The sequence below is a fragment of the Diaporthe citri genome (genome assembly GCF_014595645.1).
Source record: "Diaporthe citri strain NFHF-8-4 chromosome Unknown scaffold_5, whole genome shotgun sequence".
NCBI lineage: Eukaryota > Fungi > Ascomycota > Sordariomycetes > Diaporthales > Diaporthaceae > Diaporthe > Diaporthe citri.
Window position 1 is genome coordinate 1,828,188 of NW_025064850.1, and position 14,292 is coordinate 1,842,479.

A 14,292-nucleotide genomic window follows, 5' to 3' on the forward strand; every position below is an offset into this window, starting at 1 on the left:
TGGAGGGCTACCCAGGTAGATTGCTGCTCATGGCTGCTCCTATGATGTGCGGATGGCAGATGACTGCATTCAACAGTCGAAGGGAACAAGTGTGATTTGGACAGGATGCTTGTTTGAAGCCCGTTGTAGGCATTGATGCGACGATGAACAGCTTCCGAACTAAATGAGGATCAGGTCCCTGCTCGAAAGAAAGGTCGCAGCAGCTCGGCAACAAGGTAAACGTAGAACTAAGGGATATCACATATGGAGCAGAACTGAGAACTCAGAATGCTCAATGTCTGAATATTCCGAGGTCGCTCGTTGATTCTGGCAGACATACAGTATTCAATGACTATAATTGTAGTCTTGAAGCCTGGGTAGGGGGATACCCATTGCCCACAGCTGGTGGCAGCTGCCCACCATCTGGCGTGTTCACGTGACGCTGCTCCACAGATCCCACCAACGGCAAACTCCCCAAGGTGAAACTTTTTGCAGCTGCGGCCAGCCTCAACTGCCAGCTTGTTGTCCCAACCCATCAACCGCCTACCCATCCTCCACGACAACTTCGCGACAGAGAGCTCAAGTCAGCCAAAATGTCGCACCGTAAGTTCGAGGCTCCTCGTCATGGCTCTCTGGCCTACCTGCCCCGCAAGAGGGCTGCCAGGCATCGTGGCAAGGTCAAGTCGTAAGTTATCGCCAAACGTCCCCGTGCATCCACCTGGAATTGATGGGTTGTTTTTTTCCTTCTTGGTGTGAGGGCGGCTGCTGATCGTGATGGGCTATTACAGCTTCCCCAAGGACGACTCCAAGAAGCCCGTCCACCTGACGGCCACCATGGGCTACAAGGCTGGTATGACCACCATTGTCCGCGACCTCGACCGACCTGGCGCGAAGTCCCACAAGAAGGAAGTTGTTGAGGCCGTCACCATCGTTGACACGCCACCTGTACGAACAATGCAGCCCGCTTGGCAATTGAGCCAATGGCTAACATCTTTCACAGATGATCGTTGTTGGTCTGGTTGGATACATCGAAACCCCCCGTGGCCTGCGATCCCTCACTACCGTCTGGGCTGAGCACTTGAGCGACGAGATCAAGCGCCGATTCTACAAGAACTGGTACAAGAGCAAGAAGAAGGCCTTCACCAAGTACGCCAAGAAGCACTCCGACAACGCCTCCTCCTTCACCCGCGAGCTCGAGCGCATCAAGAAGTACTGCTCCGTCGTCCGTGTCCTGGCCCACACCCAGATCCGCAAGACCCCCCTCAAGCAGAAGAAGGCCCACCTCATGGAGATCCAGATCAACGGTGGCTCCATCGCCGACAAGGTCGAGTTCGGTCACGGTCTGTTCGAGAAGCCCGTCTCCGTCGACTCCATCTTCGAGCAGGACGAGATGATCGACGTGATCGCTGTCACCAAGGGTCACGGCTTCAACGGTGTCACTGCCCGTTGGGGTACCAAGAAGCTGCCGCGTAAGACACACAAGGGTCTCCGTAAGGTCGCTTGTATCGGTGCCTGGCACCCGTCCCACGTCCAATGGACTGTTGGCCGTGCTGGTCAGATGGGTTACCACCACCGTACCTCGGTCAACCACAAGGTCTACCGCATTGGCAAGGGCGACGCCGATGACAACGCCGCTACCGAGGTTGATGTCACCAAGAAGACCATCACTCCGTAAGCTAACACCCCAACCTCCGTGAGCTCTCCGCACAAGATAAGAATAATACTGACATGCCCAAACAGTCTGGGTGGCTTCGTCCGCTACGGTGAGGTCAAGAACGACTTCGTCATGGTCAAGGGCTCTATCCCCGGTGTGAAGAAGCGTGTCATGACCCTCCGCAAGTCCATGTTCACCCACACCTCGAGGAAGGCTCTGGAGAAGGTCGAGCTCAAGTGGATCGACACATCGTCCGAGTTCGGTCACGGTGCTTTCCAGACCCCCGCCGAGAAGAAGCAGTACCAGGGTCTCCTCAAGAAGGACGTCGGTTCCGCTTAGGTTTCTACTGCTTCTCTCTCACGGCGTGGTGTCACGGCTTTCTCTTTGCTGCATGGATGGGTTGGTTAATAGGTACCGGGGCTCAACAAGAGCTCGTTAGGGGTCAGAGTCCCAGAAGGTTTACGATGAGCCCTCACTGGCGTCAGTGGAAAATAAAATCGTGACGAATTTACTCATGAAATGAATGATACCACCTCTTTGACAACTGTATGCTGTGCTGTGCGTTTTTGGCCTTGTGCTCAAATTCAAGTCCAGAAGAGAGCATCACTTCGGGCCGGCACAGACCAAGTTCGAACCTGTCAGATGGGCTCCTTATATAGATCCATCCGTGAGCCCATTGTCTTCATCATGCCAACATTTTCAAGAACCAATCCAGACTAAGGGAACGTAATTATAATCTGCTGAACAACTAAGGTCTTCGTAGAACCTGGCATGGAAGAGTTTTGCCGACTGCAGGCTTGGTGCTAGGTTGCCCGGCAATCCGACATTTTGGAGTGTTGCTATCAACCCTGGAGAAAAGTTGCGTCATACTGGAAGTGCTTCACAGCTCCCCTCCTTGCGAGCAAATGGTGACCCCTCCGGTCGGAACTACACGAGTGGCATCTCAGCTGGCAAACCTCAGTGGCGTCGGAAACAATAAAATCGCAAGCACCCGGCACTTTGCATTTTGCGCAACTCCATCATACCCGCGAGCCATCCTCCTACACCACCATCTTCGGCACGAGCATACCCAGCACCATCAACCACAGCTCCGCTGCTGCACCTCCAAACCGAACCTACTTCCCGCACACGCGCGACGTAGTCAAGGAAGAAGCCTGTCCGGAACCACACACTTGAGGATGGCGACGGACGATGAATACATGGACTTCCTGAACAAGGCCAACGAGGACCCGGGCCAGGGCTCAGTCTCGGCCCAGGCACAGGGTGGTCACGCGAAGAAGGAGCTCAAGGCGGCGGACCACGGGGCGAACATACCGCAGCCGCTGGTCAAGGCTACCAAGGGTGCCTTCTACTTATCTGATTCGGACGAGCCGTTTGTGCCAGTGTCGCTGGCGTGGGAGAAGGGCAAGGGGTTGCCAGACGAGGGTACGTCATTCATCTTCTTTTACCTCAAGTCTCGAGGCTCGCACTTCACGCCCTATCCTGCACCAATGGACGAGAAATTGACTAACTTACCTGTTCTCTGCGCAGAGGAGATTGCGAAACTGGTCGAGCACTGGGATCCTGCGAAGGCTGAGGTTGAGATCTTGGACCCGGTCGACTGGGACAGAAATGGGCAGTACAGGGAGGTTATTGACGCGGTCCGCGAAGCCGGGAAGGGCAACGACGTTCGGGTATATCGCATCGTCAAGGACAACTCGAGAGTGGAATACTTTGTGGTGACGAGGGCAGGAGAGGGCAAAGGTGCCAGGCTGGTGGGCGTCAAGGCATTGGCGATTGAGAGCTGAAGACTGGCAGGTTCTCAGGCATTGCGAGATGAATCACGAGAATATGAGCAAATTCAAACCAAGTTTACTATCTAGCAGTAATTGTCTACACACATGTTTTTTCTCTCTTCGTGACTTGTTCACCGGTGCATGTTTGTAAACCCGAATTTCCTCGGCTCGTGTAGCACCTCTAGAAGAGCTTTGCCTGTGACCCCAGGGCCGTCTTCCAGTGCCCCTCCAAAGGCCGTTGGTTCAGGGCTCAGCCGCCCCGCCTCGCCGAAAACCTAGCGCCCTGGTCCCTGAAATTGCCGCTGGACGACACTCTGTGGCCCTGCCGGGGTACTCGACATTCAACGGGGCAAATGCAGCACCTACCTAGGTAGCTCTCACCTACCCACCGACCCAGGTCGCGAGTGAGTCAGCGTGAACCCACCGAGCTCACGACGCCGGTTCAGTGAGTCCTTTCATTGAATCGAGCGGCCCCATATTTTTGGCTCAAAAAGATGAGTGTCCCAGTGAGTTATTCGCAGCAAGTTTCTCCTGGCATGTCAAAGATGGCACAAACTAATCCATCATTCCAGGACCAGATCGTCCCGTCGTTGGACACGGTGAAGGATGTGCTGGCTAAGCAGCAAGGACCGAAGAAACCGAATCTCGTGCCGCTGTACGGCCAGATCTCTTCGGACCTGATCACGCCCTCCTCGGCGTACCTGAAGGTCGTGGCTCACACGAAGTCGCCGTACTCTGTCCTCTTTGAGAGCGCTGCGTCCGAGCAGGTCGGCCGGTACAGCTTCGTCGGGGCGGGCCCGAGGAAGATCCTGAAGACCGGCGAGGGCCACGGCGAGTCCTGCGATCCGATCCCTGCGCTGGAGAAGGAGCTCTCTCAGTATGTCGTCGCTGAGGTCCCGGATCTGCGGCTGCCTCCCCTGACGGGAGGTGCAATTGGATACATAGGATATGACTGCGTCAGGCAAGTAGCTGCACGTGCTCCGGACGAGCGCTGTCACTGACGAGTGTACCTGTAGATATTTTGAGCCGAAGACAGCTCGGCCTATGAAGGATGTCCTGCAGATTCCGGAGTCACTTTTTCACTTCTATGATACCATAATAGCCTTCGACCGCTTCTTTGGCGTCATCAAGGTTATTACCTATCTGCGAGTGCCAGAGAACCCAGCCGACATCGACAGCGAGTACGCCAAGGCGACGACTGTCATTGAAGATCTTGTTGGCGTCCTCGAGGCCCCCGAGACTCCCTTGCCGGAGCAGAAACCCATCCAGCTGGGCCGTGAATACACGTCCAACATTGGTCAGGACGGATACGAAGGTCATGTCAAGAACCTGAAGAAGCACATCATTGTGGGAGACATTATCCAGGCTGTCCCATCCCAACGCTTTGCACGGCCCACGGATCTGCACCCTTTCAACGTTTACAGGCACCTTCGCACCGTCAACCCTTCGCCGTACCTCTTCTTCATCGACAATGGTGACTTCCAGATCATCGGTGCATCCCCCGAACTGCTCGTCAAGGAAGAGGCCGGCCGGATCATAACCCATCCCATCGCCGGTACCGTCAAGCGGGGCAAGAACCCCGAGGAGGACGAGCGCTTGGCCGCAGAGCTGGCGAACTCCCTCAAGGACCGCGCAGAACACGTCATGCTGGTCGACCTGGCGCGCAACGACGTCACGCGCGTCTGCGATCCGCTGGAGACCCGGGTCGACAGGCTGATGGTCGTAGAGAAGTTCTCGCACGTCCAGCATCTCGTGTCCCAGGTCTCGGGTGTCCTCCGGCAAGGCAAGACGAGGTTCGACGCCTTCCGCTCCATATTCCCTGCCGGCACGGTCTCCGGCGCCCCCAAGGTCAAGGCCATGGAGCTGATCGCCGAGCTGGAGAAGGAGAAGCGTGGCGTCTACGCCGGCGCGGTCGGGTACTTCGGCTACGGCAGCGTGTCTCCGTCTGGAGAGGAGAAGGAGGGAGCTATGGACACCTGCATCGCTCTTCGCACGATGATGACCAAGGATGGCGTAGCGTACCTGCAAGCTGGTAAGATCAAGACACGCAGGCCTCTTGCAATGGGTTTTGTCGCTAACATATGATAGGCGGTGGTATTGTGTTCGACTCGGACCCGTATGATGAGTGGATGGAGACAATAGTAAGTCACAAACGTCTTTTTTGCCCTACCCAACGATACAGCTCATCGAGAATCACTTGTATCATGAGACCATGAGACACGGTTCTCGTCAGCTACCTTTTGCGCGGTCTCGCGAGTGGGACAGCATTCTGATATGTGTTTACAGAACAAACTTGGCGCGAACATGCAATGCATCACCTCCGCCGAAAAGATTTACGTGCATCGTCAGGCGAAGGGAGCGCAGTAGCGTCCACGGGCCCTCATCGCAGCATTTGATGACCTCAATTCACATCTGTAGGAATTTACAGAAGAGAGCCAATGGATTTCTGATGCCCAGATCATAGCTAGTCTTTCCTGGTGATGAGGGCGAGCGCTATGCCGACAATCTCGCGCAGAGTGGATGATCAATTGATCGTTCAAGCGGTCTTGGTGACTGTCTCCGCGCCCTCGTCGTGCCACATGCCAGACAAGTCTCCCGCTGGGAGAACATCCTGCAGCCCATTTCCCTTCTTGAACTCGAGCTTGTCGAGTTCAATTCCGTTGAACGTGCGGACCTATGAGTTAGGCCCCAAACAATTAGTCAATCCCGTCCTGCATACAGTCACACAGGCTCTCTCACTCTCTTTGCCTTGACTCCCCAACCCCCTCCCCATCCCTTCTGGCTGCGGACTTACACTGATCCCATACCCGGTCCACTTGGGCATGTAGAAGTCCCGGAAGTCGATGCCCAGGCTGGCGCCACACTTCCCGCAGAACATCTGGTCCTTCTCCTTGGTGTTGAACCGGTACCTCATCACCTGCGACTCGCCATCGCCGTGGAACTTGACGTTGTCGCGGCTGGGGTCTTTTTGGGTTTGCAGTGCCGTCGTCAGCAACAGAAAAACAGATAAACGTGCCCGGATCTGTGGCACTCGCATGTAGGCTATATATGCCCTCACTGGGCTGGGTTCGGCTGGACTGGATTGTCGGACTTACACACGAGCAGGTAGCCAAACCTGCGGCACGCGGAGCAGTTGCACTCGAGCGGCTTGTACTCGGGCAGCGGGGGCGAGAGCGTGACGTTGAATTTGATATAGCCACAGTGACAGGATGCCGGGTATGTCTGGCTGGGCTTGGGTTCCGGGGCCACGGCTTCGTTCGACATGGTGCTGCGGTGAGGTGGAATTCGGCGAAGATCAAGGCAGATAGTAGGTGTTGTTGATGTTGTGTGACTGGCTCGCTTGAAACAGACGGACAGTTTGCTTTCTTGTGGTGAGCCTGTGACCACCATCTGCTCGTAGCCTGGTGAGGGGTAGATATGCAAGGACACTGTGAATCTGTATATGGATACTCGGACTACATGTATATGTAGATAACAATTGGGTGACAGGTCACTGTTGAAATGCTCTTGCAACCAGGCACCCAGATGATGGGCCTGATTGTGTAAGCGCGGCCCAGATTGTGCAGACCCACACTCATTGGGCGTGCCGACACGGGAAAGGCAGGTGTGTCTCCCCGGGAGTCAGCACTGCTTTTTGGGATTGTTAGTTCACGTACGATACTGGGGGTGATCCCCAGGGGGCAGGTCGTGTCATAGACTCGTATGCATTATGAAAGAGAACGGATGTTCACACACAAAGAAATGGATGGTATACAGATACATTACACGCCTAGTGAACTTATATCCAACTCCCACACCAAACACTCCCACAACCAGTACACCTACACCCAATTCATACACCAGATTCACACACTTAATGCACATACACTCATACATTTATATACTATGTAAATTAAGCGTTTAAATTAAATATGTAAATTAGTATTGATATGTAAATTTGGTGTGGGTGTTACGTTCTGATTAGCTGTGGGAAGAGTATTCAAGAGGTACATGTTTACCATTCGTTTTCTTCTGTGCGAATATCAGTTCTCTTATGAAAAAGTTGCAGTGTCATCTTAGTCTCCTTTCCACGTACTTTGATGGCCTCATACATGTTTGCATACAGGCAGGCAGGCCGTATCATATTTTCTAGGGAAGAGTCTCGACCCCTACCGGTGTATAGAGAATATAATTGCGACTGCCATCCGATGTCCTTTTGCCTACTTGTCTCTGACCTGGTCAATTCATGTCAGAACGTCTACCATCAAGTCCAGATGTAACAAGGTGCAGCCTGATGTCGAGTGTCTCTTCTTCACGCTGTGCTCTCTGGGTCGGGTGTTTGAGGTGTAACTTAGACATTATTGATTTATAAATCGTCATGGGCCGGTCGGCTCATACGATGCCGACCTCAACACCCCAAGCTCTATATACATAAACTCGAGTGGATATCAAAAAATGCAGACCGCTGAGCTCATAATCTCATATCCATGGACTCCGTTTGCATAACCCATTCCCATAATTTTACCTTCTTTTTTACAGCCTCAGTCATCGAATATCACCCTAGACTGCCTCAGTGGCCTTGTCGCCATCCTTCCGCGGCACAGCCGCCGTGACAGCATCATTACCGGCCCGCTCCTTGTCCTTCTCCGACTCGACGTCCTCCGAGGCGTCCGCCTGGGGTGGGGCCGGGAACGAGGGCGCGATCTTGCTCTTGGCGCGGATCTTGTGGCCGTACAGGTAGAAGACCACGGGGATGGGCACCAGCACGGCGGCCACGCAGCCCAGGAGGGTGGAGGCCCACTGGATGCCCATGCCGTTGAACATGTAGGTCGCGAAGAGTGGGAACCCGGCGCCGCACAGCGACCGCATGAAGGTATTGCCTGCGATGGCCGAAGCAGCGAAGAAGAGGTACGCATCAACTAGGTAGTTCATGCTCTGGAGGAAGATGGACATGAGCCCAAAGCCAGTCAGGAGCCCGGAGGCCGTGGGGACGATCCAGTGGATGTCGGCCCTGTATCCGGTCCAGCCGAACCAGAAGATGCCGCCCATGAACGCGACGCCGCCGGCGATTACGGAGGGGAGACGCCACTCTGGGATGGGCATGCCGTTGTTGGATGTGAGCTTGCGCTGGTACCAGGGCTGCTGGGCCAGGACGACGACTCCGGCGATAAGTTCACCGATGATCATGCCGAAGAAGCAGAGGCCTGAGCTGCTGGACTTGAAGCCGTGGACGCCGACGAAAACGAGAGGGTAGGCTGTTAGGAACAGGTACAGAATGCCTGGCAGAAGATTTATTAGTAATTGTTTTTTTTTTCTCTTTCTTTCTGTTTTAAGGGACGGGCGCAAAGGCCTCTTCGCGGTTAAGACTCACCATAGACAAACGACATGTAAATGGAGAGAAGGAGCACGATCGGCTCCTGGAAAAGCAGCCTCATAGGACGCGAAAAGTTCTTCTCGACCAGCTCCCGGAAATCAATCTCGATCTCCTCCTGCTTGGCGTGTATGAAGTGGTTCTGAGTCCTGCGGCGCAGCTCGGCGGCCTTGGCGACCAGAATCTGCGGCGGGTAGGTCTCCTCGAGGAACAGCAGGTCAAGACCGAAGCTCGCGAAGCCCATGAAGCTCGTGATGTACATGGTCCACCTCCAGCCGAGGTAGCTCTCGACGATAAAGCCGCCGATGAACGGGGCGAGCAGCGGGCCGGTGAAGACGGCCATGGAGAAGATGGTGATGGCGATGCCTCGGGTGGCGTTGTTGAACATGTCAGAGAAGACGGCGGCGACGACGGCCAGCGGGCAGGCGCCGAAGAAGCCCGCAAAGAAACGGCAGATCAGGATGGTCTGGAGGTCCTTGGCCACAGCGGTCGCGATGGTGAAGATAGAGAAGCCGAACATAGACAGCACGAGTGGCAGGCGGCGGCCCTTGAGCTCGGAAAGCGGCGCCCACAGGGTGGGGCCGAAGGCGAAACCGAGGACGTAGAAGGAGACGCCGAGGATGCCCACCTCGGTGGACACGTTGAACTCGGCGGCGACGGCGCGCGTGCCGGCGGAGAAGATGCTGGAGGTGAAGGCGGATGTGAGGGTGGTGAAGCCGAGCATTGCTGCCGTGAGGATCCTGCGCGTTGTTTCGTTAGCAATGGCTCCGCCAGCAGAACAAACGAGGCCATTATGTGACTGATGTTACTCACTTCTTCCTCAGGGGCCAATTCTGGGCGTGGAGCGGGTCGTCTGGCCCGTCAAACTCGACGACATACTGGTCATTATCCAGAGGCTCGGGCAAGGTCTTCCCTGCGCCCATTGGAGGGAGCGGCCTCCTCGAGTCGCGGGTGCGTGTGTTGCTCTTCCCCAGGCCGGCGCCGACGGTTGCACTGTGCTGGCTCCTGGCCGTGTGGATGCGGTCGAGCTCTGTGGGGTGGCGCTCCAGGTCTCGTTGTGTTGAGACCCTGCTCATCCCACCGGAGGTGATAGGGCGGCCCCGGACGGAGCCATTGGACGAGGTGGAGACGGAGGAGGCGCTCAGAACTCGCTCGATCTCGTGGGAGGCGCGGCCGTCGTAGTTGGTGGCGTCGACCTCGGCGGCGCTGATGCGACGGTCGAGGTCATCCTCCCAGCGCTGGTTCTCGGCCATGATGATGGTGAGAGACCTGCGCTGTCTACACGATTATCTGTGGTCGTCTTATCACTAAGACAGATGCCCCTTTATGGGGATGAGGTGGCGGTGAGTGAGTGAGTGAGTGCGTGTGCGTGTGTTTGTATGTGCCTGTAAGTGAGGTGGGCCTGTGTATGTGAGTTGTCGTAGCTATTCATATACCCCTGTATGACGTAGCTCTCTAATTGAGTTGGGAGGGAAGCTCAAGGTTAGATGAAAGCAATTGATCAATGGGACGGGTCACCGAGTAGACGGTTCAGCCTGGTCGATGGTTATATGTATTGCAGGAGAGAGTCAATTGAGGGTGGGAACGCATTCTAGAACCCATCCATCCCACCGACCAAAAGCCCACATGGACCGGGACGACGGTGCAATTTCTACTGTCACTCCCTGGAGGGAGCTTGGACGGGAAAGGCGAAAAAAAAAAACACAACCTAGTGGAGTAAGATCCGGCCTAGAGCCTAGGAGGTTCCGAGGCCAGAGGCCAGAGATCCAGATCCAGGACAGGGTGGGCATGGGCCCCAAGGAGACAGCCGGTTGCTAAGCAGACTGCAGGTAGCTGCGGCCTGTGTGCTTGTAAGCCGGGCTTTTGCCAGTGAATTCCGACGCCAGCGCCAAGCTCTTGGTTGACTCGGGCACGCACAGCACAGGGCTTAGCCCTCGGTGGCCTAGTCGGATCTCGCTGCTTCGCTCTTTTGGCGCAGCCACCCTCGTCTCTTGTGCCGTCACGCCGCCTCCCGTCGCTTGACACTCCCGCCCGCCAGCTGCTGCTTACTGATGAGACTGCAGCACTCACTCGAGCAGAACGGACTGTCGGGCTGACGGGCTGACAGACGGAGGAACAGACAGGCGGGCCGGTGAGTGGGTGGGTAGCTTCCAAATGGCCCCACACCCGCCGGCCAGGCAGGTTCTGTGCTTTGATGGGTGTGGATCTGTGCTGGTGCATTCAGAGGATGACTCCCAGCTGATGATGCGCAGCGCAACACACAGACTCGCAGTCAGACAGCAGCCGTGCAACAGGCGAAATATCCATCTCAGACACACCTGCGTCAAAATCTCTCAGCGCACGGCGACGTCACGCGCCCATATCCAAACTCTATCTACGGCAGAACAGTGCCCGTGATCTGCTGAGCCTCGAGATAAACGAGAGATAGCCTTCAGGCGCCCGGGATCGGGACCAGGACAAGCTCCCGACCCGGTTCGGCAAGCCACGCCCTCGGTGCTCGCGTTTGACAGGATCTACACCGCCCGCATGGATTAAAAATGTCTGCCACGGCACCGAAAGTCAAAAGTGATCAGCCCCGGCACACCCACCGGCTTACTCAACGGTCCCGGCGAAAGGATTTCACAACTGCGATGCGATGCAATCCCGACTCGGATATTCCATGGACGATTGTGCATTTCTCAGCCGGCAACAGAGCCCACCCCAGGCTGTCAGGGAAGGGTTTTACATGTGGTCTGAACGAGGATTTAGACGCCGCTCGCCCCATCTCACCATACCTGGAAAACAGCAGCCCATGATCCGATCTAGGGGGCAAAAATTGGTTCCGGTGTTGACGCCTATTGCCGTTGTTTACCGTCCAAATCCGCCGCCCGGTCTCCATCTTCTCCTTTTTGCTGGACCACCCCTGCCACCCGTGGGTATTTTTACAGCATGCAAGGCCTCGTGGCTCCATTCCCACTTCTATCCGCATGCACAGCAATGCAACGTCGTGAGGAACCGCCCCCACCGGCTGGTGTGGGCTGTTCGTATGTAAAAGTGTACTAGCAGGTGGAGCATCACGGCAGCACCACGGCATTACAAGTAAATATAATTAATTCTCTATAGACACCACCTGTAGCGAACTTGTAGTGCACGGGAGGCAGGGCCTCATCGGGCATCAACGCCCCAGTCGTCCCTCTCTAAGAGAGCAGCCGCCTCCTCTAGGCTCAGCCCGCTCGTCTCTGGGTACACGCGGTAGACCACCCAGTTGCCCGCCACGCACACCGCGGCGTAGAGCACAAACGTCCACGTCGGCGACAGCGCGTCCATCAGCGGCAGGAAGCTCAGCCCGACCACGAAGTTGGCCGCCCAGCATGTCGCCGTCGCCGCCCCGCTGCCCAGCGACCGCACGCTCAGCGAGAACAGCTCGCTCTGCATCCACGGCACGTTGCCCAGCCCGATCGCGTACGCTGCCACGTACAGCATGATCGACGTGAGCACCACCACCGCCGCCCCGTGGCTCGGCGCCGGCGCGGGGGCGGGCGGCGCTGCACCCTTGGGAGTGTCCGCAAAAGTAGAGGTCGACAGCTGCATCATCGAGAACCCCCAGGCCGAGAGGAGCAGGCCCAGCACCATGAATGGGATCGAGCAGAGCAGGATCCGCCTCCGGCCGACCTTGTCGATCACCATTAGCGCAACCACCGTAAAGAGCATGTTCGTGACCGCGACCACCATCGAGGTAAGCGTCGGGCTGTCAAACCCCAGGAGCTTGAAGATTGTGGCCGAGAAATACATGAGGGAGTTCTGTAGAGCGCCGTGGTCAGCCACATAAGTAACACACATGACCGGGAAAACCGTAGTAGTAGACTCACGAATCCGCACAGCTGCTGCAGGCCCTGCAGCAGGCAGGCGATGGCCAGCGCGCGGCGGTTCCTCCGCACGGCGAGCAGCTCGTCCCAGCCGTCCAGCCACTGCGCCCGGGGGCCCAGCGCAGGGGACCTGCGGCGGGCCTTCTGCGCCTGCTCCTCGTCGCGCACCTCGGCCTCGATGTCCTTGAGAACGACGTCTGCCTCGGCAGCAGCTCCCGCCCCGCTCCCAGCGACGCGCCGCACCACAGCCCGCGCCTCGTCCACCCGCCCGGCCTTGACCAGCCATCTCGGCGTCTCGGGCATGCCGGCCACGAGCGCCAGCTGCAGCGCGGCGGGCGCCGCCCCGAGCCCGACCATCCAGCGCCAGCCCGTCCCCTGGGACCCAAACTCGGCGAAGCCCCACCCGACGATATACGCGACGACCTGGCCGAGCGTGACGAAGAAGATGTTCATGGTGACGACGCGCCCCCGGAACGCGGCGGGCGACAGCTCCGCCAGGTACAGCGGCACCACGAACGAGGCGGCCCCGACCGCGGCGCCGACAACGGCACGCCCGGCCACCATCGCAGCCACGCTCGAGCTGGCCGCCTGCAGGGCCGAGCCCAGCACGAAGAGGACGTCCGCCAGGAGTATCACGCGCCTGCGGCCCAGGCGGTCGGCGAGGACGGAGGAGGCGGGCGAGACGAGGAGGGCGAAGAGGGCCGTCGCGGAGGTGATGACCGACTTGTCGAGGGAGGTCAGGGCCCTGTTGGAGAGGGAGGTGTCGATCGAGACGAGGGTCGCTGATATCACGCCCGTGTCGTCTGTCGCGTGCCTTTGTTGTCAGCCAGCGGACGGGGCGCTCGTTGGGATATGGGATCGGGGTAGGGAGAGGGGAGGGGGGAGCTTGTTGGGGCTGTGTGTGAGAGTTGTTGCGTACATCCAAATAGAAGCCCGCCTATCCCAGCGGAGAAGGTCAGCAGCCACATGAACAGGCCCGGGGACGAGGCCTTGCCGGCCTCGAGAGAGGCTGCCCGCCCGACGGCATCGTCGAGGCCGTCCTCGTAGTCTTCCTCATGGTCCCGGTTGGATATCAAGGGGGCTTGTTGCTGGGTGTCTGGGTGGTCCATCCTCCGTGTGTGCGATGGTTACTACTATCGCCAGCAGCCAAGCAGAGCAGTTTCCATCTGGTACGAGTACTGCTGGGATCGGTTGAACTATGAAGTTAAGTCGTTGTAAGGCGTGGGTGTGGTTGGTTGGTTGGCTGCGCTGGATCCCGTTGTCCAACAGGCCGGTTCAGGGGGCACCGAACAAATGCCGAGGACCCTTGGTCCCGAGACTCCGGGCACGCGACGCCGTCTTGGCCAATCCAGTGTTACGTAGGCGACATCAGGGGGGACCCGCTTTGCTGACGTTGTATTCTCGTTCACTTGTATGGACTCTCCCATTTTGTCTTGCTTTTGGCTAATACCTCATCACGCGTACGGTACTGTCAAATGGTACGTCGTCGATAGCTAGCTGCCCGAGTCTATTGTTGCCTCGAATGAAACGCACCATCCATCCCTGAATCCAGTCCACCCATGGCTTATGCTTCCGTACCAGTGTCATCTAATAATCCACTCTAAATAATTCCTCAGACGCAATCCTGATAGATATCAGGGGGTATCCTGCGGTAGGGACTGTATGTTCACCTGTACAAGTTCGCGCTAT

The 14,292-nt window shown here is 57.1% G+C and overlaps 6 protein-coding genes across 6 annotated transcripts; 3 read left to right on the forward strand and 3 right to left on the reverse strand.

Moving 5' to 3' along the window:
• Positions 1–572: 572 nt before the first annotated feature.
• Positions 573–1,972, forward strand: INS49_011179 (uncharacterized protein; the record flags this gene model as incomplete). The annotated part of the gene is made up of 4 exons (XM_043171898.1): positions 573–664; positions 768–924; positions 980–1,650; positions 1,720–1,972. 4 exons carry the CDS (start codon positions 573–575, stop codon positions 1,970–1,972), a joined length of 1,173 nt encoding a protein of 390 aa, XP_043023643.1.
• An 839-nt stretch (positions 1,973–2,811) lies between these two features.
• INS49_011180 (uncharacterized protein) lies at positions 2,812–3,420 on the forward strand (the record flags this gene model as incomplete). The annotated part of the gene is made up of 1 exon (XM_043171899.1): positions 2,812–3,420. One exon carries the CDS (start codon positions 2,812–2,814, stop codon positions 3,418–3,420), a length of 609 nt encoding a protein of 202 aa, XP_043023644.1.
• Positions 3,421–3,902: 482 nt separating this feature from the next.
• On the forward strand, positions 3,903–5,775 carry INS49_011181 (uncharacterized protein; the record flags this gene model as incomplete). Its single annotated transcript, XM_043171900.1, has 5 exons — positions 3,903–3,914; positions 3,981–4,285; positions 4,425–5,440; positions 5,497–5,549; positions 5,695–5,775. The coding sequence occupies 5 exons, from the start codon at positions 3,903–3,905 to the stop codon at positions 5,773–5,775; spliced, it is 1,467 nt and encodes a 488-aa protein (XP_043023645.1).
• A 169-nt stretch (positions 5,776–5,944) lies between these two features.
• INS49_011182 (uncharacterized protein) lies at positions 5,945–6,672 on the reverse strand (the record flags this gene model as incomplete). The annotated part of the gene is made up of 3 exons (XM_043171901.1): positions 5,945–6,082; positions 6,203–6,372; positions 6,504–6,672. 3 exons carry the CDS (start codon positions 6,670–6,672, stop codon positions 5,945–5,947), a joined length of 477 nt encoding a protein of 158 aa, XP_043023646.1.
• Positions 6,673–7,947: 1,275 nt separating this feature from the next.
• Positions 7,948–10,011, reverse strand: INS49_011183 (uncharacterized protein; the record flags this gene model as incomplete). Its single annotated transcript, XM_043171902.1, has 3 exons — positions 7,948–8,666; positions 8,759–9,498; positions 9,572–10,011. The coding sequence occupies 3 exons, from the start codon at positions 10,009–10,011 to the stop codon at positions 7,948–7,950; spliced, it is 1,899 nt and encodes a 632-aa protein (XP_043023647.1).
• Positions 10,012–11,902: 1,891 nt separating this feature from the next.
• On the reverse strand, positions 11,903–13,712 carry INS49_011184 (uncharacterized protein; the record flags this gene model as incomplete). The annotated part of the gene is made up of 3 exons (XM_043171903.1): positions 11,903–12,538; positions 12,607–13,406; positions 13,523–13,712. The coding sequence occupies 3 exons, from the start codon at positions 13,710–13,712 to the stop codon at positions 11,903–11,905; spliced, it is 1,626 nt and encodes a 541-aa protein (XP_043023648.1).
• Positions 13,713–14,292: the final 580 nt, after the last annotated feature.